The 27,124-nt window shown below is 33.8% G+C and overlaps 2 protein-coding genes across 4 annotated transcripts in view; one reads left to right on the top strand and one right to left on the bottom strand.

Annotated features, from left to right (window-relative positions):
* The first annotated feature begins 1,445 nt into the window (after nucleotides 1-1,445).
* On the top strand, nucleotides 1,446-21,453 carry smarcal1 (SWI/SNF related, matrix associated, actin dependent regulator of chromatin, subfamily a-like 1). The gene is made up of 18 exons (XM_051119776.1): nucleotides 1,446-2,689; nucleotides 5,648-5,921; nucleotides 6,781-6,831; nucleotides 6,937-7,197; nucleotides 7,713-7,763; nucleotides 9,262-9,445; nucleotides 9,653-9,803; nucleotides 10,352-10,513; nucleotides 10,908-10,973; nucleotides 11,289-11,429; nucleotides 13,134-13,352; nucleotides 13,546-13,616; nucleotides 15,852-15,954; nucleotides 16,375-16,557; nucleotides 17,710-17,810; nucleotides 18,262-18,358; nucleotides 20,324-20,406; nucleotides 20,915-21,453. The coding sequence occupies exons 1-18, from the start codon at nucleotides 2,480-2,482 to the stop codon at nucleotides 20,916-20,918; spliced, it is 2,412 nt and encodes an 803-aa protein (XP_050975733.1). The 5' UTR covers nucleotides 1,446-2,479; the 3' UTR covers nucleotides 20,919-21,453.
* nme9 (NME/NM23 family member 9) overlaps nucleotides 20,433-27,124 on the bottom strand; it is a 20,522-nt gene continuing 13,830 nt past the window's right edge. The window contains exons 14-20 of one of the 3 annotated variants that reach the window (XM_051119777.1): nucleotides 26,626-26,770; nucleotides 26,287-26,543; nucleotides 23,113-23,208; nucleotides 22,684-22,785; nucleotides 21,477-21,578; nucleotides 20,890-20,949; nucleotides 20,433-20,664 (exon numbers count right to left, since the gene is read on the bottom strand). In XM_051119777.1, the coding sequence (XP_050975734.1) occupies nucleotides 20,930-20,949; nucleotides 21,477-21,578; nucleotides 22,684-22,785; nucleotides 23,113-23,208; nucleotides 26,287-26,543; nucleotides 26,626-26,770 (722 nt within the window). In that variant the 3' untranslated portion in view covers nucleotides 20,433-20,664; nucleotides 20,890-20,929. The remainder of the gene's footprint in view (nucleotides 20,665-20,889; nucleotides 20,950-21,476; nucleotides 21,579-22,683; nucleotides 22,786-23,112; nucleotides 23,209-26,286; nucleotides 26,544-26,625; nucleotides 26,771-27,124) is intronic. The other 2 variants (XM_051119779.1, XM_051119778.1) reach the window with 2 other exon arrangements.

The following is a 27,124-nucleotide window of genomic DNA, read 5'->3' as shown; positions in this document are numbered from 1 at the left end:
CATTCATCTATCATCCATTTATCCATTTATTAATTTATCCACCTATCCATCCATCCCCATCCATCCATCCATTCATTCATGCATCTATCTATCTGTGCATCCGTCCATCTATCCATTTATCCATCCATCCTTCATCTATCCATCCATCCATTTATCTATATATTCATCCATCCATTTATCCATCTATCTTGTATCATCCATCCTTCATCCATCCACTCATTTATCCATCTGTCCATTCATCCATCCATTATCCATCCATTCATCTATCATCCATCCATCCATTTATCCATCCATCCATTCATGCATGCATCTATCTATCTATCTGTCTATCTATCTGAATCCGTCCATCTATCCATTTATGCATCCATCCATCCTTCATCTGTCCATCCATCCATTTGTCTATTTATCCATCTATCCATCTCTCCATCTATTCATGCATCTATCTGTGCATCTGTCCATCAATCCATTTATCATCCGTCCTTCATCTGTCCATCCATCCATCTATCCATTCTCCATCCACTCATTTATCCATCCATCCATTTACATCCATTTATCCATCTATCCTTCCGTTCTCCGTGCATTTATACATACATTTAAATGTTCCAGACCCCCCCCCCCATTGTGCAATAAAAATATGTGCAATAACCTTATATTTATTTGTTACCACCTACATCTCAGTACATCCAGACATCTCATTCTATTCTATTCTACTCTATTCTATTCTATTCTACTCTATTCTATTCTATTCTATTCTACTCTATTCTATTCTATTCATCTGTAGCACAACTGTATACAATTTATTTCTTTTCTTAAATCTTATATTGCAATTTTTGTGCATTTATATTTACATATGTATATTTTTTATTCTCAGTGTATTTTATTTTCTCTGTGTTGTTGTTGTTGTCTCTGTGCACTGGAAGCCTGTGACACCAAAACAAATTCCTTGTATGTGTAAGCATACTTGGCAATAAAGCTGTTCTGATTTTTGATTCATTCATTTATCCATCCATCCATCCATCCATCCATCTATTTATCCATCTATCCCTCCATCCTCCATCCATCCATTTATTAATTTTTTCCATCTATCTATCCATCCATCCATTCATGCATGCATCTATCTATCTATCTGTCTATCTGAATCCGTCCATCTATCCATTTACCCATCCATCCATCCTTCATATGTCCATCCATCCATTTGTCTATTTATCCATCTATCCATCTCTCCATCCATCCATCCTCCATCTCTCCATCCATCCATGCATCTATCTATCTGTGCATCTGTCCATCAATCCATTTATCATCCATCCTTCATCTGTCCATCCATCCATCTATCCATTCTCCATCCACTTATTTATCTATCCATCCATTTATCCATCTATCCTTCCGTTCTCCGTGCATTTATACATACATTAAAATGTTCCAGCCCCCCCCCCATTGTGCAATAAAAATATGTGCAATATCCTTATATTTATTTACCACCTACATCTCAGTACATCCCGACATCTAATTCTATTCAATTCTACTCTATTCTATTCTATTCTATTCATCTGTAGTGCAACTGTATACAATTTATTATACAATATACAATTTATTTATACTTGTATCCGTAAGCATACTTGGCAATAAAGCTGTTCTGATTCTGATTCATTCATTTATCCATCCATCCATCCATCTATTTATCCATCTATCCCTCCATCCTCCATCCATCCATTTATTAATTTTTTCCATCTATCTATCCATCCATCCATCCATTCATTTGTACCTTTGTATATACAAATGTTTACTTAAAAAATATACTTTTTAAATATAATTTGTAAAACCATAAAAACAAAACTTAAAAAGTATAGGTTTCATGAAGAAAGCGTGACAACTACCTCAGTGTAACTTATCCTGTAAAATCTAACCTATGTTTTTCTAAGCACCGGTAACAAAAGAGTTCAACTTCACTTTCTTTTTATTGCAAAGCGCATTTACCAATAATGGCACGATTTAGAAATCGAAATAAGCTTGTTGACCCTTAGTCCCGCCCATCTATCACATCTAGCCTCCCCATTGGAGAACGTTAGCGTCCATCACATTGTGTCTAGCAGCGCGACGTTACGCCGTGGCGTCATATCCTCCTCACCGCGTCGTTTGAAGTAACGTTAGATGGTAAAGTTTATGTCTACACCGATGACAATCAGATTTTCACGCATTTGTTAGATTAGTCAAGTAGCAAAATTGAAACTTCAGAACAGTCGTATTTGAATTAAATAACTTGTTTCGACTGTTAAACCCTCTATCGTGGACTTTGACAGTTTTTAAAAGCGACCGGCTGCTCAAAATACTGTAAACAACGAAGATCTCAGGCGAATTTATAGCTTCTGTGCTACACAACGCTTCGATATATGCACACATGTGATCGTTTAAAGTACGACATGTATGTGTTTTGCTACTCTACATGTTAGGAAGGGCTCAGTTGTAATCACTAACAGCAGTGATGTCTGTGAGTTTGACTCCTGAGCAGCAGCGGAGGATAGAAGAGCAGAGACAGCGAGCTCTGGCGATAAGAGCCGAGAAACAGGCTCAACTGACACTTGGATCTGCCCAAAACAAACAGACAGGTACCACAGGAGGCCCAGCAAAGAACAGCCAGCTGTTTTCATCTGATCGGGCACATCTAGGGGCCCCTGGGCAAGGTGCAAGACAGGTGGGCACTAAAAACTTCTGTCTAAATTCAGAAACTACTCTGAAATAGTTCATTTTTATAGTGTCAGATAGTCAATGTGCAGGTGTTTTGCAGTTATTGGTATATTTATGATCTGTTCAGTAACTTCAGAATAATTAAATGTGAGTCTGATATTACGGACATATATAGTGGGTACGGAAAGTATTCAGACCCCCTTAAATTTTTCACTCTTTGTTATATTGCAGCCATTTGCTAAAATCATTTGAGTTCATTTTTTTCCTCATTAATGTACACACAGCACCCCATATTGACAGGAAAACACAGAATTGTTGACATTTTTGCAGATTTATTAAAAAAGAAAAACTGAAATATCACATGGTCCTAAGTATTCAGACCCTTTGCTCAGTATTTAGTAGAAGCACCCTTTTGATCTAATACAGCCATGAGTCTTTTTGGGAAAGATGCAACAAGTTTTTCACACCTGGGTTTGGGGATCCTCTGCCATTCCTCCTTGCAGATCCTCTCCAGTTCTGTCAGGTTGGATGGTAAACATTGGTGGACAGCCATTTTTAGGTCTCTCCAGAGATGCTCAATTGGGTTTAAGTCAGGGCTCTGGCTGGGCCATTCAAGAAGCCACTCCTTCGTTATTTTAGCTGTGTGCTTAGGGTCATTGTCTTGTTGGAAGGTAAACCTTCGGCCCAGTCTGAGGTCCTGAGCACTCTGGAGAAGGTTTTCGTCCAGGATATCCCTGTACTTGGCCGCATTCATCTTTCCCTCGATTGCAACCAGTCGTCCTGTCCCTGCAGCTGAAAAACACCCCCACAGCATGATGCTGCCACCACCATGCTTCACTTTTGGGACTGTATTGAACAGGTGATGAGCAGTGCCTGGTTTTCTCCACACATACCGCTTAGAATTAAGGCCAAAAAGTTCTATCTTGGTCTCATCTGACCAGAGAATCTTATTTCTCACCATCTTGGAGTCCTTCAGGTGTTTTTTAGCAAACTCCATGCGGGCTTTCATGTGTCTTGCACTGAGGAGAGGCTTCCGTCGGGCCACTCTGCCATAAAGCCCCGACTGGTGGAGGGCAGCAGTGATGGTTGACTTTCTACAACTTTCTCCCATCTCCCGACTGCATCTCTGGAGCTCAGCCACAGTGATCTTTGGGTTCTTCTTTACCTCTCTCACCAAGGCTCTTCTCCCCCGATAGCTCAGTTTGGCCGGACGGCCAGCTCTAGGAAGGGTTCTGGTCGTCCCAAACGTCTTCCATTTAAGGATTATGGAGCAGAAATTTTTTTGTAACCTTGGCCAGATCTGTGCCTTGCCACAATTCTGTCTCTGAGCTCTTCAGGCAGTTCCTTTGACCTCATGATTCTCATTTGCTCTGACATGCACTGTGAGCTGTAAGGTCTTATATAGACAGGTGTGTGACTTTCCTAATCAGTCAGAATAATCAAACACAGCTGGACTCAAATGAGGGTGTAGAACCATCTCAAGGATGATCAGAAGAAATGGACAGCACCTGAGTTAAATATATGAGTGTCACAGCAAAGGGTCTGAATACTTAGGACCATGTGATATTTCAGTTTTTCTTTTTTAATAAATCTGCAAAAACGTCAACAATTCTGTGTTTTTCTGTCAATATGGGGTGCTGTGTGTACATTAATGAGGAAAAAAAATGAACTTAAATGATTTTAGCAAATGGCTGCAATATAACAAAGAGTGAAAAATTTAAGGGGGTCTGAATACTTTCCGTACCCACTGTAAAAATGACCATATCTGTATATTTTTCAGCAGTAAAATAGCAGAAATATTTTTCAGTATTGCTGCTTTTGCTGTATTTCGGATCAAATAAATCCAGGCTTGGTTAGCAGAAGAGACTTCTTTAAAGAAAAAAAACATTTAAAAAGTCTTACTGTTCATAAACTTCTGACTGATAGTGACAGCTATGATTAAATTGCATTATACATAACAGTATTGTATAATAGTCCTTTTTAGGGTTTTTAGAGACTTATTCAAGGATGTCAGAAGTCTAATTTAAAAATCTTTTACCAGGTAGAAATGTGTAAGCAGCAGTAAAATGCTATATTTTATGGTTGATTCAATTGTTGATCACTAATTAATTGACAACCACAACAACAACAAATGCATTATCAATATTATAGCAAAATACTATTAATATTGCTATATAATTTTGTAAACATTTTATTTTGTAAGAGTTTAAAATGTGCGCACATAATTGCTATTATTAAATTGCAAGCAATGTACAAGTCTTTTTGCATGTTTAGTTTATATTAAAAATCGATTACTATGAAGAAGATTGTGAATATCGATTAAAAAGTACCATATGGAAAGATCATGTTCTATGAAGATATTTTGTAAATTTTCTACTGTAAATCATATTTGATACATAAATTTCTAAGACCTCTAAATGATCAACAAGATCAAAACATTACTGACAAAAGGGTTATACACAATCTACTACATGTGTTCTGTTGTCTGATTGATAGTTTGCAAATTTTTAGCAAGTAAAAAGCTTTTTATTATATTTCTAAAAATTAGTATATAAATATCACCTTATTTAGACATACTTAAAAAACAACTAAAATAATACATTGTCAGTGTCAGGTAGTCAACGTGCAGAATTAATTTCAATTATTGATTTATTTGTGCTGTGCTTTATAACTTCAAAATAATCATATATGAGCCAATGCATGATTTGTCAGTCACTTAACAGATGACTACAACTAAAAATTTATTAATATTGATGACATACAACCTTGTTATTGGAATATTCACCTCATCTGTTTTGTAGTTTTAAGTAAATGTTTTATTAAAAAATGTCTTAAATTAAATTCAGCAATTTTTTGCGCATTGACTTGTACGTGTAAGCATTATACATGTACCAGTGTGTACAATATAATATATGTATGTATAATATGTTAAGTGATATTATGAGTCTTTGTCTTACCTTTGCAGACTCAGCTCATAGACATCAAAGGACCCTGTACAAAGCCAACGTCCAGTCCTGCTTCTGCAACTCAAAGCTTTTATGGACAGACGAACAAACCGACCACAGGAGAAAAGCGACCATCTAAACCCCCTGAAGCAGGAGGAAGTATCCCTGCAAAGAAGCCGGCGGTGTCCGTGAAAGGGAAATGTGTGCCGCACTCAGAAAATCGTTTCAGAGTGGAGGTCGGCTACCATGCGGACCTCATTACTGTGTTCAAAACCATTCCCTCTAAGAACTATGGTGAGCACAGATGACATATCGGCTGTCATTACTTACAGAGAGTTTAGTGTGCATATCTGTGCCAGTTAAACTTAAAAGAATCCCAAAAATTACAATTATGTGAAAAATTACTCCAAGATGTAGAGTTTGTTTCTTCATCACATTTGGAGAAATGTGTCGTTCCATCACTTGCTCACCAGTGGATCCTCTGCAGTGAATGGGTGCCGCCAGAATGAGAGTCCAAACAGCTGATAAAAACATCACAATAATCCACAAGTAATCCACACCACTCCAGTCCATCAATTAACGTCTTGAGAAGAGAAAAGCTGCATGTTTGTAAGAAACAAATCCATCATTAAGACGTTTTTAACTTGGTCACTTCTGGGCTTGAGGCCATAATTTATAAAGTCCATCTCTTGTCATCTCTCTCACATCAAAATCCACCCACATATTTGTTTAGAGGTGTTTTGGACTGTTTTGGCTTGTAAAGTGTGCATATTTCTCTCCTGATTCAGACAAGATGATTTTTTATGGCCAGAAACAATGCTTTGATGTTAAAAAAAGGTCTGAATGTCTGTTTCACTTTACAAGATGTTAATTGATGCACTGAAAAGGTGTGTATTACTTGTGGATTATTGTGATGTTTTTATCAGCTGTTTGGACTCTCATTCTGACGGCACCCATTCACTGCAGAGGATCCATTAATGAGCAAATAACGGAATGCTACTTTTCTCCAAATGTGAAGAAGAAACAAACTCATCTACAGCTGAAGGGCGAGTACATTTTTAGCCATTTTTAATTTTTGGGTAAATTACTCTTTAAAGGAAAACAGCTGATGGCCTGTAATATTTCTGCATTTGTCATTTATCTGCTGTCGCAGATCCTGCTACAAGGATGTGGAACTTCAGCCTTGAGGACTACCAGATGCTGAGTATGTCGTCGTGAATGTTACTTAACATATTCAAGCAGTGAGTGCATGCAAAAATACATCTGTTTCCTGTAGCGCAGGGTGTAATAGAGTTTGCTTGTGTTTCAGTGGAGCAGGCAGCGAGTTTACCCACCGTCTCTCTCAAACCTCTGGATGGGATGGAAGGGCTAAATATTTCAGCGTCCACCAGTCGGCCCAAAGACGCAGCAGCCCTGGCCGCTCTGATGAGGCTCTGTCAGGGTTGGCAGAAACCAGGTGCCACGGTAAAGGGAAAGTGCATTTTAGTGTCTCGCTGTCGGTTTGAGGTGGAGATTGGATACCAGGGTGATGTTATTGAAATCTTCAAGAAAATGCCATCCAGAAATTATGGTGAGTGTAACAGGAGAAGACACTTTCCATGCATGATTGGGCTACAAAATTGGGCCTGTAATAGGAAGTCATGTCAGGCACATGTCACATTAATCTACTAACTAATATTCTAATATGAGTTGTAGAAGTATAGTGTAACCTCAAATAATGGTCAGTGAAAGTTTGATTTAGAAGGTCAAACTAAATATTATTTGAGCCGTTTTATTTTTTGCAACCTCTTAAAATGTAGTCTTGTAGAAATCTGTCAATAAACAATAAAATGCATCAAACATACAAACAGGGTTTCATGCAAAATGGGTGAGAAAGCTATATAAATTATATTTTTGCTAATCAAAATGAGTTCATTATTTTGTAAAAATAAATGTATTTTTAGTTTATTTTCGAAATAAGATGTATTTTTACACTCAAAAAAAAGTGCTTTTTAAATAAATAATGGGTAACAAAAGTGTGTGGAAAATTCCAGAAGACTTTCACATGTATCATGCACACATTTTATTCTTTTTTTTTATTGTTAGACATGAAGACCAGAAAGTGGAGCTTCCTTCTGGAGGACTACGGAAAGCTCAGTGAGTCTTTTTTAATTTTGTTCACTTAAATGAATTCTCAAATGTAATCAGTGCACAGCACATTAGATGTTGTAAAATGTTGTACAAATTTTGTAGTTTACGTTTCATGCTCAAGCCAGATACACGTTTTTTTAGGCAAGTATGCAAATGCAGATGAGAAAGCTTGGCCTATTCTTGCATTACTGTGGTGGTAAAAATGTAATTCATGGCACAGATATTTCAAGGTAACTCAAATGAATAAAACTTGTGTTGCCTTATGAATTGTGATTTGACACTTTTGTTTGCTTATATTTAATGCTGAATACAGTTCAATATAAATAATTTGAGGGAAAAACAAGCAACTTGTTTTTGAAATCCATGTTTATAGTATGGAAGCTTGTTTCCACCACAGGGTTAAAAAATAAACAAAAATTAATCAAAAAAGGTAATTGCAATTTATCTCACAAGTCAGACTTTTGCAGTTCTGAAAAAAAGGACAAAATTGTGAGACATAAACATGCAATTGCAAGAAAAAGGCAAGAATTGTAAGATACAAAGTCACAGTTGCTTTTTATATTTTTATTTTTATTTATAAAAGATGAAAATTCAGAGAAAAAAGTCAGAATTGCAAGAAAAAAATTCTAAATTCTGAGTTTACGCTCAGTCAAAAGATTTTTAATGTTTTTAAAGAAGTCTCTTCTGCTCACCAAGCCTGCATTTATTCGATCCAAAGTACAGCAAAAACAGTACAATTTTGAAATATTTGTACTATTTAAAATGTTTTAATATTTACTATTTAAAAAAACTATTTAAAATGTTCTATTTGAATATATTTTAAAATGTAATTCATTCCTGTGATTCCTGTGATTTAAATGCTTTTGTAACATTTTACACTATACCATTCAAAAACTTGGAGAGAAAAAAAAGAAGCTTTTTTTGGAAAAGAAATTATAGAAATTAATACTTTCATTTAGCAAGGATGCTTTAAATTGATCAAAGGTGATGATAAAGACATTTATGTTACAAAAGATTTCTATTTCAGATAAATACTGTTCTTCTAAACTTTCTATCTACCAAAGAAACCGTAAAAATTCTACTCAGCTCTTTTCAACATAAAAATAATAATAATAATGTTTTTTTGAGCAGCAAATCAGAATATTAGAATGATTTCTGAGTGATCATGTGACACTGAAGACTTTGAAATCACAGAAATAAATTACATTTTAAAATATATTCAAATAGAAAACAGTTATTTTAAAATATTAAATATTTCAATATTCCATGTTTTTACTGTACTTTGGATCAAATAAATGCAGGCTTGGTGAGCAGAAGAGACTTTAAAAAAAACATTAAAAATCTTACTTTCCAAGTAAGTCCCTTTTGACTGGTAGTGCGTATCTCACAAGAAAATTGTCAATGTTATGTTTTATATACCGTTATTTTACTGTATTTACTGTATCAAGTGCAACTTATTTTCGGGAATATATGCGTATGTAGTTGATCATGATTTCTTGTCTAGTGGCAGAACTGAGCGAGATGCCTACGGTGGAGATTGAGCCTTTACCTCCCGCTGTGCTGCAGTCCTTCTCCTCTCAGTTTGAGAAGAGTGAGTCCAGAGCTCCAGTCCCTCCTGAAGCCGATCTCTCACACGTGGATCCACAGCTCACACGCAGCCTCATGCCCTTCCAGAGAGACGGGGTCAAGTAGGTCTCCATTACCAGCGTTTTAATGGTTTGGGTTAGAAAATTAGTTGATGATTGGTAGCAATACCAAGGTCATGGGTTTGATTCCTAGGAAGTGCTTGAACACATAAACCTTGAATTCAGTGTAAGTCACTTTTGATAAAAGCATTTGCCAAGTGCATAAAATGCATGAATGCAAATATAATAAGATGTTCGCTGATGTGTCAGTTTTGCAGTGTCCAAAGACGGTCGTTTGCTCCTGGCTGATGATATGGGCCTGGGAAAGACGGTCCAGGCTATCTGCATCGCTGCCTATTATAGGAGTGAGTGGCCTCTGCTAGTGGTTGCCCCGTCCTCAGTGCGCTTCACATGGGCTGAGGTACACACACTTACTTTTAGAGGGATGATTTTGGAGGATGCATGTCACACCTATGTTACTATCAGTATGATAGCATTTATTAGATCAAAAATGCAGTAAAAACAGTGAAATATTATTACAATCCAATATTGCTGTTTTCTGTTTGAATATATTTTAAAATGTAATTTATTCCTGTAATACAAAGCTAATATCAAAATAAACAAAAATAAAAAAGGACCTACACACAGTTTGCTTTTGAAAATAAATGGCATCTGTGTTTTTTCTTTCTTAAAAAAAACACCACTTGCCAGTTTCTGAGGTACTTTTTTTTAACTGCTTCATGATGTGAAATCTGATTTATTAATTCATATTTTCCATCAGTGCACCCTTGAGGAAGGACACGTTCTCTTCTTCCCCGGGCAGGAATTCGTGAGGGTGTATTTTAAAGTTTAAACGGAAATAGTGAAGACTTTCCAGCGCTCCTCTGCCAGATTTAGTCACACGACTCTTAAAAGACAAATAAGAAAAAGGCTCTCAAGACATGATGAATTCTCACTCTTTTCCCTCAGGCTTTCCGCCGATGGCTGCCATCCGTCAGAGCCGACAGCATTAATGTGGTGGTTACAGGCAGGGACAGCCTTCGCTCCGGCCTCATCAATATCATCAGCTACGACCTGCTCAACAAGATGGACAAAAAGCAGCCGTCCAGCCCTTTCAGTGTCATCATTATGGTGAGAGCATGCAAATAATAATCAGAAATGTTGATCAGCACATTAGATATTGATTTCTGAAGGATCATGTGACACTGAAGACTGGCGTCATGATGCTGAAAATTCAGGTTTGCATCACAGGAATAAATTACATTTTACAATATATTCACTTAGAAAGCAGTTATTTTAAATTGAAATAATTTTTCAAAATATTACTATTTTTACTATATTTTTAATTAAATAAACACAGCCCTGGTGAGCAAAAGAGTCTTCTTTCCATCCCACCTAGTAGCCACTTATCAGTGTATAACCTTCAAATATCAAGACTTTGAAAGTTTTCTTTAGGAGTGCATCCATTAGTAGGATGTGAATTGAATTCTTATGTTTTCTGTTTGTTTGTTTGTTTGTTGTACAGGATGAGTCTCACTTCCTGAAGAACATGAAAACGGCTCGCTGTCGGGCGGCTCTACCTCTGCTGAAGGTTTGCTGATTCAGGCTTATTTTAGCCGTCATTCATAGTGGTGAATGTTAAAGCGCTGCGGTTTAGTTTATCCTGTCCTGTGTTAAAATATGAAATCTGACTTCTGCACAGACATTGGCTGTGTTTCAGAAGTCTACTGTGCTGCCGAACTAGTAAGCCTTGCTGGGAAATGTTGCCCAGAAAACCATAAAAGTCTTGAGGTTTAACTTTTGAAAGTAGAAAATAAGAAAGCCATAAATATTACTTCTGATATAAGCTCATTTGATTGTTTTTGTTGTGTCTGATGCTGCTAATTAAATGTCTGTGTGTTAATAGACAGCTAAAAGAGTGATCCTGCTGTCAGGAACGCCTGCCATGTCTAGACCTGCTGAGCTCTACACTCAGATCCTGGCTGTGAGGCCTTCCCTGTTTCCACGCTTCCATGACTTCGGCACACGCTACTGTGATGCCAACCAGGTACGTCCATCAACACAGTGTACTAAAACACTACGAAAACGTGATATGGCTTAGTGCAGTTATCAAATGTGATTTAAGCACATAAATCATTTGTACTACATGTTGCAGAGTAAAGCTGTGTTCATTCACACATGAGCAGCTCAAAATCTGCAGGTGTTTTCCATGTCTCAAAGCAACTCAGTAAATCCAACAGTGTTCACAATTAATGCTGCTCCATATAAACTCCATCTATGCATCTGTTCTGATTTTAAGCTGCTTAAACATGCATTTGAGAACAAAAAACGCACCAGCCATCTTCCCATACACTTGTAATGAGAAGTGCTTATCAACAAAAAAGAAGCTTTAAGGGTTCCTTGTTGTTTTCCATCAAAATACAAGATAACATTTGAAAATTAAGGAATTAAGACATAAATATTAATATTGTAATTTTACAGCTGCAATGTAAAATAAAATGTATATTATTTAATAGTATTTATATTCTTTTTAAATACCACAATTAATATTATTAACAGTTTATATTATTATTATTATATTTATGGTATTTTATATTTTTATTTCGTTTTTTCTTAAATAGTCAATTTTACAATTAAATATTTTTTATAATTTAATATTTCTTAAATTTTTATTTTGTTTTTATGTAGTGATTTGTTATTATTATTTCTTTATAGGCATATAGATATATAGTCACAACAATTTGTTAAAACTATATAGAACTACAAACAAGCACAGCAAATCTGGACTTTTTTTTATATGGCAATTTTATATGGCAATCCAAATTCCAATTTTTTTTTTTTTTTTTTTTTTTTTTTCTCAAATCTTGCAGGCCTAGTACAATGACATTTAGAAATAGCAGAAGTTTGAAAATTAAGAAATTAATACAGCCATAAGTATTAGTATTGTAATTTTAAAGCTGAAATGTAAAATAAAATGTATGTTATTTAATAGTATTAATAATATTTTTAAATACTACAATTAATATTAGTAACAATTTTTTATATATATATATAATTTTATTTATTTATTTATTTTATTTATTTTTTTTTTTTTTTGAATACTCAATATTACAACAGATATTACAACAAGACTTAAATTTCTTTAATTCTTATTTTTATGTAGCAATTTATCTATTATTATTTTATTTATTTATAATTTTTTATAGCCATATTGATATAGAGCCACAATTTGGTGACGCAGTGCAGCACTACAAACAAGCACAGGTAATTTTTTTTTTTTTTTAATCATGATTACAATTTTAATCAGAAAAATCTAAATTAGATGCTACCAACCCCTACCAAATTTTGCAATGACGTTCAGAAATAGCAATCAGAAGAAATTAATACAGCCATAAATATTAGTATTATAGTTTTAGAATTTAGTTTCATTAAATACTCAATTTTACAGTAATTTTTTTTATTTTGGTAATTTTTATATTTTTATATTTTTATTTAGTACTACTAGTATTACTACTATCATTAATAATATTATTTATTGCTATGTTGATAAATAATCACACAACTTGGCCAAATTGTGCAGCCATACGAACAAGCACAGAAAAACCAGATTTTTTTTAGAATTTAAAATCGCAGTGTTTATCAGAAAAATGCCAATTAGAATTTTTTATAGCCATAGTACAACGTCAGAGAGCAAACTGTCATGATTGTGCGTAAAGCGATGTGTCAAAATGAGTGGGATGCGTGTGTGCAGCTGCCGTGGGGTTGGGATTACTCCGGCTCGTCTAATCTGAGCGAACTGAAGCTGCTGCTGGAGGAGTCTCTTATGCTCCGACGCCTCAAATCAGAGGTGCTCTCGCAGCTTCCCGCCAAACAGCGTAAGGTGGTTACAGTGACGACAGACGGCATCAACTCCCGCACCAAAGCTGCCCTCAACGCCGCGGCCAAAGAGCTCGCCAAAGGATATCACAACGTGAGCGCAAACTACAATACAGCTATGAAAACAAGTCTAATTTCAACATTTCTTTAGAGAAATTCTGTCGTTATTTACTCACCCTCATCTTGATTCATTCTTCAGAAAAATCATAAGATGAGAGTGGATAAATGGCAAAATTAGTGTCTTTGTGCTTGTTACTTTACCAGAGCTTTTCTGTGTTTATGTTCAGAAGTCACAAGAGAAGGAAGCGCTCCTGGTTTTCTTCAACCACACAGCAGAGGCCAAGATCAGAGCCATCATGTACGTTGACCATTATCAACTCAAAAAACACCACAACTGAGTTTAGCTTTACACAGTTCCTTTAAAACTTCAACTCTACGAAGAAACATGCATTACTATAAGTATTATTATTATTATTAAGGTCTGTTCACATTAATAACAGTAACTGTAAAGATACCAGTAACCATATTAGTGTGCACATCAACAGACAACAATGTTGTGTTTTTTCTAAGCGCATGCTGCAGTTTTGTCATCTGTCGCTTTAAATCCTCTTGCTGTTTAAAGCAGGATGGATTCTGATTGGCTGTCATTGTTTTTATCATTCATTCATCATCTGGAAAAAAAACAATCTAAAAAATCAGAGTTTCCTTATGTGTCGTTATCATTGTAGTGTGAACTTCCCTATTCTCACAGAATTAGATGATAATTAAAATTGTATAGTTATAGTTATCATCATCGTCCTTGGTGTGAACAGGCCTTATAGTTATTAGAAGATTAATGTACATTCAAAGAGTTTGATGCAACAAAACATTAGTAAAGTGAAGCTTTTGTAAAATATTTATTCTATGTTAATGGACCATAAACAGACTTTTATTGATAGATGGAAATATTTTTATGATTTCTATCAATAACCTGTGTCTTTATAATGTTGCTTTTGCCATAGTTATTAAAATATGTATTAAACTTTAAATAACAATTGTATTTTATTAAACATTTATTTAATAATTCTTAATATATATTTTATTATTAATGTTTATTTTATTGATTTAATATTGAATATTTAATATAATAGAATTTTTTTAAATAGCTAGCTGCAAAGGCAACATCTCATTTCATGTTTAGTTTAACTTAAAGTATGAAGATAACAAACTAATAAATGAAAAAAGAATTAAAACTATATAGATTAAAAAAAAAGTTTTGTCTCTTTATAATTTTATATATTCTCTTTATAATTTATTATAAATTCTTTATAATAAATAAAAATAAAACCATTAGGAAAACTTGAGGCTGTGTTACAGCATTTTAAAAAATAGATATTTTTTTAATAACTTTAACAGTTGTTTTTATTACACATTTATTTAATAATAACTATATAGATATTTAAAAAAACGTTTTGTCTCTTTATAATTTTGCTTTTGCCATAGTTATAAATCAAATCAAATCAATAGGATACTTGAGGCTGTATGTTACATTGTTTTAAAAAATATGTATTTTCAAATAATAACTTGTATTTAATTAAACATTTATTTAATCATTCTTAACATTTATTTATTATTGATTTAATATTGAATATTTAATATAATATATATATATATATATATATATATATATATATATATATATATATATATATATATTTTAAGTAGTTCAGCTAGTTGCCAAGGCAGCATTTGTCATTTTTGGTTAGTTTAACTTGAATTATAAAGATAACAAACTAATACATGGAAAAAGAATTAAAACTATATAAATATTAAAAAAAAAAAAAAAAAAAAAAAAAAGAAAAAAATTACTAAAGTTTTGTCTCTTAATAATTTTGCATTTGCTATAGTTATAAATAAAATAAAATGAAATCAATGGGATACTTGAGGCTGTATTTTACAGCCTTATTAAAAATCTGTATTTTTTAAATAATAACAATTGTATTTTATTAAACATTTATTTAATAATTCTTAACATTTATTTATTTATATTATTATTTATTTAATATTGAATATTTAATACATGTATTTTGTTTAAATAATTAAGCTTGTTAAAATATGAAGATAACAAACTAATAAATGGAAAAATAATTAAAATTATATAGATATTTTTTTTAAAAAAAGGCAAACAAAATTACTAAAGTTTTGTCTCTTTATAATTTTGCATTTGCTATAGTTATAAATAAAATAAAATGAAATATATGGGATACTTGAGGCTGTATTTTACAGCCTTTTTAAAAATATGTATTTTTTAAATAACTTTTGTAATAACAGTTGTATTTTATTAAACATTTATTTAATAATTCTTAACATTTATTTATGTTATTATTTATTATTTATTTAATATTGAATATTTAATATAACATGTATTTTTTAAATAGTTCAGCTAGATGCCTAGTTACGTTAATAAATAAAAGAATTGAAATTATATTATAATTTCAATTAGACATTTTTATTATTATTATATATGAAAATACCTTCTACCACAAAATATATGAAAAAACTATAATAACATGTCAGTGCTATTAAATGAACACTGGTTGTCTCTTTTGCTCAGGGAGTACATCACAGACATGCTGGAGTGCGGACGAGAGAAGTTTCTGGTGTTTGCTCATCACAGACTGGTGCTGGACAGTATAACCAAAGAACTTGGTGAGAAGGTCTGTCCAAATTTACTGTTTCTTCACAAAAATCTAAAATTCAAACATTGCCATCAGATGCCAGAAGTCCAAGATGGAATCTGCAGACTTTATTTGGAATTTTGAATTCAAAACATGTTTTGAAAATCAAATTAAAAAATCAAATTAACTAAAATAAAAGCTGCACAGTATATCTTGGTCATATCAGTTAGTCAGTTTATTTAAATATTTATTTTGAATCTATTAGATATTTATCATCCAGTAATGGATTTTTAACTGTTGACTTTCGTTTCATAATGAGTTAATGATCCACCAACTAAAATGGTTAACAAACATCAAAAGTTTTGTAAATGACTGCTATGTCATTTTGGTTTTTTATGTCTTAAGTTGAGTTGAATATATATGAGCACTAGTGGGTGTTGATATTGTGTTTATGTGCAGGGAATCAGTTACATTCGTATCGACGGATCGACGCCGTCGGCGGACCGTCAGCAGCTGTGTGACAGATTCCAGTCGTCACAGAAGAGCTGCGTGGCTGTTCTGTCCATCACCGCCGCTAACATGGGGCTCACGCTGCACTCGGCCGACCTCGTGGTGTTCGCCGAGCTCTTCTGGAACCCCGGAGTGAGTCACAAACACGTTCAGACCAAACGTTTACAGGCTTCCCACACGCATCAAAACCTGGGGAGATTGAGAACTCTGATCTCCAGACCATGCTCTAACACATTTCATTGGCTAGAGATCGCTTTTTGTAATGCAAACTCTATAAAATATTAAAATTAAAAGTTATTCAGTAGTCATAACTTAAAGTTATGGAAATTCATTGGTCAGGTGTTTGGACCCAGAATTTAGACCTTTATTTCAAGCTTAAATGTAAGACTTTTAATTCACCCTTTCATTATTTTTATTTTAAAAATACATAATTTAAAAAATTATTATAAAAATTAATATATTAATAGATGCTGGTCACCTTTTATTTACATTTTTTTACCATTTTAAATAAATACTTCAGTGAATACTTATTCTTTTTTTTAATACATTTTTTGTTTGACTTTATAATTCTGTTTAGTTTGATTAATTTTTTTAAATTATAGTTTTGTTTTTATTTCATGGACACTGTTAAAACTAAATATGCTTAAGCAATCTATAAAATTAAAATAAATTAAATTAATTAAAATAATAATAATTTCACCAAGATGTTGTCGTCATATGGCTATACAATAAGAATAATAATAACAAAGTTATTGAAGTTGTTTTTTTTATTAGTTTTTGTAAATTATTATTTATTTTAATACATTTTATTAAATAAACTTTAAAAATCGGTTTAGTTTTAGTTCATTTTTGCAAAGGATTTCAGTTGCATTTTGTTTCATTGACACTTCTTTTAAAATAAATAAGCGTAAAGAATTAGCTCATATTTGCACTTTATGCAATCATCTTTTTTCTTTATTTTTTCAACCACTGTTTTAAGTTTAGACTTGGTTTTAGTTTGCTGTTATTACTTTCATTTCATAAAATCTTTTTTTTTTTTTTTTTTTAATAATATCCCTGATTCTCAGGCACCACAGCTCTTTTTTGATTTGACCAGTGTAGTGTAATCTCTACCTGTGGAGATGGTTCGACTGCCAGACTCAAATAAAAGCATTTCCCATGAATCAGCGGAGTAATTCAGTCTGGAACAAGCTCTCATCTGGGTTCAGCAAAAATGACTTAATAAACGTAATTGACAAAGAGAGTGCTGTCAGAACACTTGTGACGGGCGTTTATTTCATTCAGGTCCTGATTCAAGCGGAGGACCGCGTGCACAGGATCGGGCAGACCAGCAATGTGGACATTCATTACCTGGTCGCTAAAGGCACAGCAGACGATCACCTTTGGTGAGAGCAGTCTGCAGACACCACAGTCATGAAAAACCTGCAGATTTAAGAGAATTTTTATTTTCATTTCTTCAGACCTGGATCAGTTGGTGGGAGGGAACCAACTATTGGTTTTGGTGCAAAAAAAGAACAATACTTCAGTTGAAAGAAGTTTTTTTTTTTTTTTTCTTTTATAAATTTATTTCATGATTTATTTATTTATAGTGTTTTATATCACAGTTTGTGACCTGATTTTAAATGAGTACAACAATTTTTTTTTTTCTTAATTTTACCCACAGGACACGTCAATTTTTTGATTATTACAATTTTGTAAATTTATTCTTTTTTTTATATTATTTTATATTTTTTTCAAATTAACTTTTTTCAGTTTGTTTCTACATTGGATTGTTCATTTCAGTTTGTTTTTTATCATGTTTTACGTACTGATTTTTACAATTTTCTTGTTTCTCAGGCCCATGATACAGGAGAAAATGAATGTTTTGGAGCAGGTCGGTTTGTCTGAATCCAACATTTCAGAGAATGCAGAATCTGCCAGCTTTCACAGCAAGGTTAATATGCAAACCTTAGACACTTGATCAGATTAGAATGTTTAAAATGTAATCATATTCAACCATTCGTTTCATATTCATTTTCGATTCAGTCATATTTTATTAATATGCACATTGCACTATTATTTATTTATTGTTTATTTAATCTTACCTTTGGAATGGAAAAATAGATTTTTATTTTTTTTGTAAGCATACTTTTTTTACTTTATTTCAATTAATGTCATAAAACTTGCAAGTTAAGACAGTAGTAGTAGGGACAGTTTTGTGTAAACATGGCTGAAGGAACACACAAATCAAATCAATTGAGTGAGTCATTTACGCAGGAACCACTCCGATTGATTCAAACTCGTGACTTTGATCATTCAGTTTAAGTGATTCACTAGCAAAAAACAGATCAAATTAAAAGAGCCATACATTTACAAATTTTGGCTTCGCTTGTAATGATTTTAAAAAGCACTTATAGTGATGGGTGCAATGGAGCTTTTGAAACTCTGAATTAGTTAAATCATTGTGTCGCAAAATGATTCACTGTTTTGAAGTGCTCCAATCAGATCATGTATCGTGAATCATTTGATTCAGATCGGGACTTCAAATCACAAATCAGACTTCAGAGCGAGTTCACAAATCATTCGATTCAGCTCAGGACTTTGGAGCAGGTTTGCGAATCATCTGATTAAGATCAGAACTTCGGAGCAGGTCCATGAATCATTTCGCAAATTAAATGATTTGCAATCTACGCTCATCATTTGATTCTGGTCGGAACTTCGGAGTGTGGAACATGAATCATTTGCTTTAGATCTGAACTTTGAAACACAAATCATGTGATTCAGAAGGGAACTTCAGAGTGCGGAACGCGAATCATTTGATTCAGATCGGAACTTAGGAGTACGGAATGCAAATCATTTGTTTTAGATCAGAATATCGGAGTGTGGAACGTGAATCATTTGATTTAGATTGAAACTTTGGAGCACGGATCGCGAATCATTTGATTCAGATTGGAACTTCGGAGCACAGAACATGAATCATTTGATTTAGATCGAACCTCTGGAGCACGGATTCCGAATCATCATTTGATTCAGATCAGAACTTTGAAACACAAATAATTTGATTCAGAAGGGAACTTCAGAGTGCGGAACGTGAATCATTTGATTCAGATCGGAACTTCGGCGCACGGAACGTGAATCATTTGATTTAGATTGAAACTTTGGAGCACGGATCGCGAATCATCATTTGATTCAGATCGGAACTTTGAAACACAAATAATTTGATTCAGAAGGGAACTTCAGAGTGCGGAACGCGAATCATTTGATTTAGATCAAAACTTTGGAGCACGGATCACGAATCATCATTTGATTTAGAACGAAACTTTGGAGCACAGAACGTGAATCATTTGATTCAGATCGGAACTTCGGAGCATGGAAAGCAAATCGTTTGCTTTAGATCAGAACTTCGGAGTGCGGAACGTGAATCATTTGATTCAGATCGGAACTTCGGAGCATGGAATGTGAATCATTTGATTTAGATCGAAACTTTGGAGCGTGGATCGCGAATCATTTGGTTTAGATCGGAACTTTGAAACACGATTCATTTGATTCAGATCAGAACTTCAGAGTGTGGAACGCAAATAATTTAATTCAGATCGTAGCTTTGGAACACAAATCATTTGATTCAGGTCAAAACTTTAAAGCGCAGAATGTGAATCATTTTATTTAGATCGGAACTTTGGAGCGTGGAATGGGAATCATTTGATTCTGAACAGAACTTCGGAGTGCGGTTTGCAAATCTTTTGATTCAGAACGGAACTTAGCATTTTGAATAAATTTAAAATAAATTCAAACTTAAAGTTGGTAAACATCTACATAAATATTGAATAGTTTTTATTATTGCAAAACTGAAATAGTTCTTAAATAGTTCTTAAACGTATCTGTCATCGCTGAAGAAAATCCTTTTTCTGTTTCCTGTCAGGATCCTCAGCAGCTGACCATCACTGAGATGTTCCAGAGGTCCTTTGATGAGGAGGAGATGCTTGCTTTAATTGATCAAGATCAGTAAGAATGCAAATTATTGCATAAAATCACATGTGTCAGTTGCTTTGAAATCCAATCAGTGGACTTGTTTTTGTTTGTAACACAATGACTGAATAAAGCCTAAAAGTGATTGATTCCATTGTCGGTTTTAACCAAGTACTGAAAAACAGACAAGAGTGTTTCCAGTGCCTTTAATGCACAAGATGTAAATGATTCTTACAAGATGTTCGACTGAAGATGAAACCACAAATTACACATCCACATGCCTTCAGATCCGAACTGTTAGAGAACAAAAAAACCCATCAGATCATTATGTCTGACAATCAGGGTTATTACTGATATCTAAAATTAAAAACAATATTAACTTTAAATAAACAATTTTAAAAACGTATTTCAACATTCATTTTCATATAGTTAAGTTCTAAAGTACTAAACTAACTAAAACAAAAAATTAATATCTGTGAGTGTCTCATGAGTGTTTTTGGTGTAATCGTGAAACCTCACCTTTACCTGTCCTCTTCTTCAACAGATGATTGTACAGATTTCATACATTTTCCTGATCCCCTGAAATACAGAAGACAAACGTTTCAACACATTTACATCACAAGTTAAAGTTGCAAGAAAGTTTATTTATCACTCCAGTATAACGTTATTGACTTGAATTCATCTGTTATGTGTGTGTAACCAATCACTGACTCTTGAGACATGGGACAAAAAAGAGAACAGAGCTGTAATAAATAAAAGCCAATGCACAAAGGAATTATTTCTGATTAATCCGTCTCATTTATGCTCGGATGCAACAAGCTGCTTCTATTTTTTTCAGTTTTTCCCCTCACTGCACTTCACTGCATCAACACCAGCAGATAATCAACTCCATCTACTGAAGAAAATCTGATTATGTTGACAGTATTTTGCATTATGTTTTCTGGTTTCTAAAATGAGTGAAATGATCTGAAAATCTATGTTTCCTTAGAATCTGACCAATAATGTCAAAGTGGAAAAATTTCCAAAACTGATTTTGTGTCATGTCTGAAGGATCAGTGGATGAACTTGTTCTTGACATGTGCATGACTAGTCACTGAAATAAAGACCTGCATCCTGTGGGCTGGATGTGGGCGTCTCTAGTGCTTCGGCCTCATCAGAGGATGCTGGGTGACTCTCTCTTGTCTCTGGCTTCAGTTCTTCAGCTCCTTCTGGATGTGGAGAAAATGGGTAATGTTGACTTTTGTGTTTACATCTCTTTTTATACCTAATTAATGGACTAATAAGCAGAGGTTCCTAAACATTTTTTTTTTATCAGTTGAACCCCTTAGAAGTGTAAAAAATAAAAAAAAACGAAAAAGTCCCCTGATATTTTTATTTCAAATATTTAAGTAATTTAATGACATTTGCATGGTTTATGGTTTATGATGTTTTTAATGGTTACATTGACATGCAATTTTGTTTTAATTTTAGAAATGCATTTTATTTTTATTTACATTTTAAAATTATTTATATAAAGAGCTGCACGACTTGGCCAAAAATTTATTGCATTATTATTTTGTCATATATTGCAAATGTTTATTATTGCAAATAATTATTGTTAGGCCTATTATTATTTATTTGAACTCTAAAAATGAAGACAGATATATATTACTGTTGTAAACTATAATTGTGCTGTAAAATAAAAATAAACATTTTAAAAGAATGATAGTAATTTTTTTACACTGCAAGTTACAATAAGTTACAACCTTGAGATTTTAAAATTTCAGATCCTCAAGCTTTTATTTTGACAGAATATTTATTGTTATTATTATCAATATTTAAAACAGCTGATTTCTGTCAGGATTTTCTTTCAGGATTCTACTCTGTTGTTTTCAATATAATAATAATAATAATAATCATAGTTTTTTGAGCAGCAAATCAGACTATTAAAATTTTTTCTGAAGGATCATGCGACTGGAGTAATGATGCTACAAATTCAGCTTTGAAATCACAGGAATAAATTACATTTTAAAATATATTAAAATAGAAAACCCTTATTTTAAATAGTAAAAATATTTCAGAATTTTACTGTTTTGTGGACTTTGGATCAAATAAATGCAGGCTTGGTGAGCAGAAGAGACTTCTTTAAAAAACAAAAAAATCTGACTGTCCAAAAACTTTTGACTAGTAGTGTATATAATTATTTAATTAAATCTCAATCTTTGATTATATATTCACACTAGGCTATGTTTTGATTTCAGCTTGATTTCAATTAATTGTGCAGCCTAGTTTATTCATTTTAATTATCAATTCAATAGTTAAAAAAACAAAGACCTGCATCCTGCGGGCCAGATGTGGGTGTCTCTAGTGCTTCTGTCTCATCAGAGGATGCTGGGTGACTCTCTCTCGTCTCAGGCTTCAGTTCTTCAGCTCCTTCTGGATGTGGAGAAGAAGGGTAATGTTGACTTTAGTGTTTACATCCGATATCTGCACCTCAAGCTAATGGACTAAAAGTACTTTTGTAGACTATATCATAATATCAGTTTTAATTTATTTAATTATCTTTTTGATTTGCTTTTCATGAACTCTCAAACCCCTGTTTAGGAAGCCCTAGACTAAAGGAACAGCTGACCTAAAATCAGTCTTCCGTTATTATTTACTCACCTGTTCATCCTGTATATGCAATGAGAGCTCATAGTGACTCTCAGAGTGTGTGTTTGGGTGAGTAAATAATGGCAAAATTTAAATGTTTCAGTTTTAAACCTGTTGAGCTCGGCTCTGTCTGGTTCCTCACGTCATCAAATGATGGCGATCTGGAAGCTTGTAGGTTCTTGAGCTCCGCAAAGCTCTCCTCCGTTTCTGTGGATAACAGGATAGTCATTAAATGTTACTCTTATTTATAAAATGGAGAGTTCCGGTCCTTGATTCTGATTGGTTGAGCCGCATTTGAAGCTGTTGTAAATTATTCTACAAACATACACCTTTGTTTACATTTGTGTGTTGCTTGGCAACCACTCTGTTGCAACCACAGCTGTTTCTGAGAAACTACATCAGTGGAAGAATTCTATTTTTGTTAGTATCATTACACTTTATTTGGTGTTTTATTTTGTGAAACCTTGCTATGTATATGGAATGACTGTTTTATAAAAGCAATAACCCTCATCTAGCTGTGGTTTACAGTGAATTTAAAACAGCTAAGGGGTTTTAGGCACTCTGCTTCACTGTAAACCACAGCTTCTTGTGGCTTATTGCTTTAATATACATATATACACTTAAGGACTTGAAAGGTTAATTCGCCCTTCTACAAATTAGAATTCATAACGTTGTGGCATTAAATGTTGCATGCTCTGCAAAAATATCTACCTCAATGTTTTTGCTTAATTTTCCAATTCAAATGTCTAAACTTACTTAAATCAAGATCCTTGAGATGCTAAATGAAGATATTAAGTCTTTTTTTTTTTTCTTCTTTTTTGAGATTAAGTGAGTTTATGCCAAAACAAGAACAAAAAGCTTTCAACGGGATATGAAAACTTGTTTTCTCTTCGAGTTAAGTTGACTTTTCTAAGCCGAATGGCAGATATTTGTGACCCTGGACCACAAAACCAGTCATGAGGGTCAATTTTTTTGTCATTGGGATTTATACATCATCTGAAAGCTGAATAAATAAGCTTTCCATTGATGTATGTTTTGTTAGGATCTGGAAATCTGGAATCTGAGGGTGCAAAAAAAAAAACTAAATATTGAGAAAATCGCCTTTAAAGTTGTTCAAGTGAAATTCTTAGCAATGCATATTACCAAAGTTTTAATATGTTTGCATTAGGAAATTTATAAAGCATCTTCATGGAACATGATCTTTACTTAATATCCTAATGATTTTTGGCATAAAAGAAAAATGGATAATTTTGACCCATACTATGTATTTTTTGGCCATTACTACAAATATACCTGTGCTACTTGGTTTTGTGGTCCAGGGTCACATTTGTCTCTTTTTTAAACATAAACTTTGATACATTTGTTAGAAAACAAGACTTGTAATGTAATTTTTGCATCTATGAATGTTTAGACATTTGCACTGGAAAGCAAGACAGAAATACTAAGGAAAAACATTACTCTATGATCACACTGCAAAAAAATAGAAAAAATGAAAAATTTTTCCATATTCTAGTTCTAGCTATTTTTTTTGTAAAGTTGGACTTCCGGACTTCCAGACTTTAAAGTGCTGCCAATGCAACTTATTGTGTTCTCCACAGACATTTACATTTTATTAAAGCATTGTGTAACGGAGGCCAGCAGTAGGTGCTGTGCAGGTAAACCTCACTCCTCTGATCTCAAGAGGCACACTAGTGACTGATGCTAGCGGTTGCAGTTTTTAGCCTCCTTGTTAGTGTGCCCGCCTCCCATGCCGGAGACCAGCTCGGAGCGATGTGCGAGTAGGACCCGAGTGGAGGGGTTACGATTGCATTCCCTTCAGTTTATTCTTTACATTTTCTGTAATTGGTCTTAAAAAGTCCTAAATCTACCTTCATAAAACCCTGTTATTTAATGTAAATATAAAGTGTGTTTTATCCCCAGATGAAAACATTTGCAACTTTTATCTCAACAGATGGAGAACATTTGTGTCTCTGGACCACAAAACCAGTCTTAAAGGTGAAGTCCACTTCCAAAACAAAGATTCACATATTATGTACTCATCCCCTTGTCATCCAATATGTTTATGTCTTTCTTTCTTCAGTCGTAAAGAAACTATGTTTTTTGAGGAAAACATTTCAGGATTTTTCTCCATATAATGGACTGATATGGTGCCCCGATTTTGAACTTCCAAAATGCAGTTTAAATGCGGCTTCAAACGATCCCAAATGCGGTTGTAAATGATCCCAGCCAAGGTAGAAGGGTCTAACAAAACTGTCGGTTATTTTAATAAAAATAAAGCAATTTATATACTTTTTAATGCCAAGCGCTCGTCTTGTCTTACTCTTCCTGAACTGTTTTTGTTCTGGTTCATGACAGTTAGGGTATGTCGAAAAACTCCCATCTCATGTTCTCCCTCAACTTCAAAATTGTTCTATATCACTGTTTTACCTTTTTTGTTAAGGGTGTTTGATCTTCTTTGCATGTTCACTTTGCAAAGACTGTGTCGGTACTTCTGCAGCGATGTAGGATGATTTAGAAATGATTTTTGAAGTTGAGGGAGAAAATACGATTGGAGTTTTTCGACATACACTAACTGTCTTGAGCCAGAATACACAGAGTTCAGGGAGAGAAAGACAAGATGAGCGTTTGAGATTAAAAAGTATTTAAATTGTATTATTTTAATGAAAATAACCAATCGTTTTTAGCTAGATAAGACCCTTCTTCCTCGGCTGGGATGGTTTGAAGCCGCATTTAAACTGCATTTTGGAAGTTCAAAATCAGGGCACCATAGCAGTCCATTATATGGAGAAAAATGCTGAAAAGTTTTCCTCAAAAAACACAATTTCTTTACGACTGAAGAAAGAAAGACATGAACATTTGGATGAGTACATTATATGTGAATCTTTGTTTTGAAAGTGGACTTCTCCTTTAAGTAGCCTGTGTATATTTGTAGCAATAGCCAACAATACATTGTATGAGTCAAAATTAATTTTTCTTTTATGCCAAAAATCATTAGGATATTAGGTAAAGATCATGTTCCATTAAGATATTTTGTAATTTCCTTCCATAAATATATCAAAACTTCATTTTGCATTGTTAAGAACTTCATTTGGACAACTTTAAAGGTGATTTTCTCAATATTTAGATTTTTTTTGCACCCTTAGATTCCAGATTTTCAAATAGTTGGCCAAATATTGTTTTGGAAAGCTTATTTATTCAGCTTTCAGATGATGTATAAATCTCAATTAAAAAATTAACCCTTATGACTGGTTTGTGTCCAGGGTCACATTTGATCATTTCACGCACCTAACACAGGAGAAGCAGCACCGTCGATGATCACGCTCTCAGAGCTGATGTCTCCAAAGATGAACTGCATCTTCTGGTGTGCGTGTTGAGTGTTGGAGGATCCGTGGACGGCGTTCTCCAGCATGTCTTTAGCGAACCGCGCTCTCAGAGACCCCGGGGCCTTTTGTCTCGCCTCATTAGGGTCCGTGGGGCCCATGGCCGCCCTCCACTCCTCCACCGCATTCTCCTTCGTCAGAACCATCATCGTACATGGGCCACTGCGGAAAAATAATCTTATCTTACCTATGTTCTGAGTGAAACCTTCAAGTTCAGTTAGGAAACGTTTAATGGCAAACTCACCGACACATGTAATCCACCAGCTGACTGAAGAAGGGTTTGTCTCTGTGCTCTTTGTAAAACTCTTCTGCCATCTCTCTGGACAGAACCGTGTCTTTCAGACGGGAGATGGTGAATCCTCTGGCCTGAATCTCCTCCAGGATTTCCTCTAATATGAGCAGAACGGACCAAATAAACAGTGAGTTTCTCATTATTAATATTCTAACTTTTTAAGTTATTTGTAAGTCTTATTAGGTCAGTAAGATTATAATAAAGTAAGAAATTAATACTTTTATTAACCAAGGACACATTAAATTGATCAAAAGTAAGAAGAAAGACATTTATAATGTTACAAAAGATTTCTGTTTCAAATAAATGCTGTTCTTTTGAACTTTGTTCATAAAAGAATCCTGAAAAATAAAATGTATCACAGTTTCCACACAAAATTTGAAGCAGCACAACTGTTTTCAGCATATTAGTATGATTTCTGAAAGATCATGATGCTAAAAATTCAGCTTGCATA

This window comes from Labeo rohita, chromosome 9 (genome assembly GCF_022985175.1).
Source record: "Labeo rohita strain BAU-BD-2019 chromosome 9, IGBB_LRoh.1.0, whole genome shotgun sequence".
Classification (NCBI taxonomy): domain Eukaryota; kingdom Metazoa; phylum Chordata; class Actinopteri; order Cypriniformes; family Cyprinidae; genus Labeo; species Labeo rohita.
This window is presented reverse-complemented; position numbering and strand designations above follow the sequence as displayed.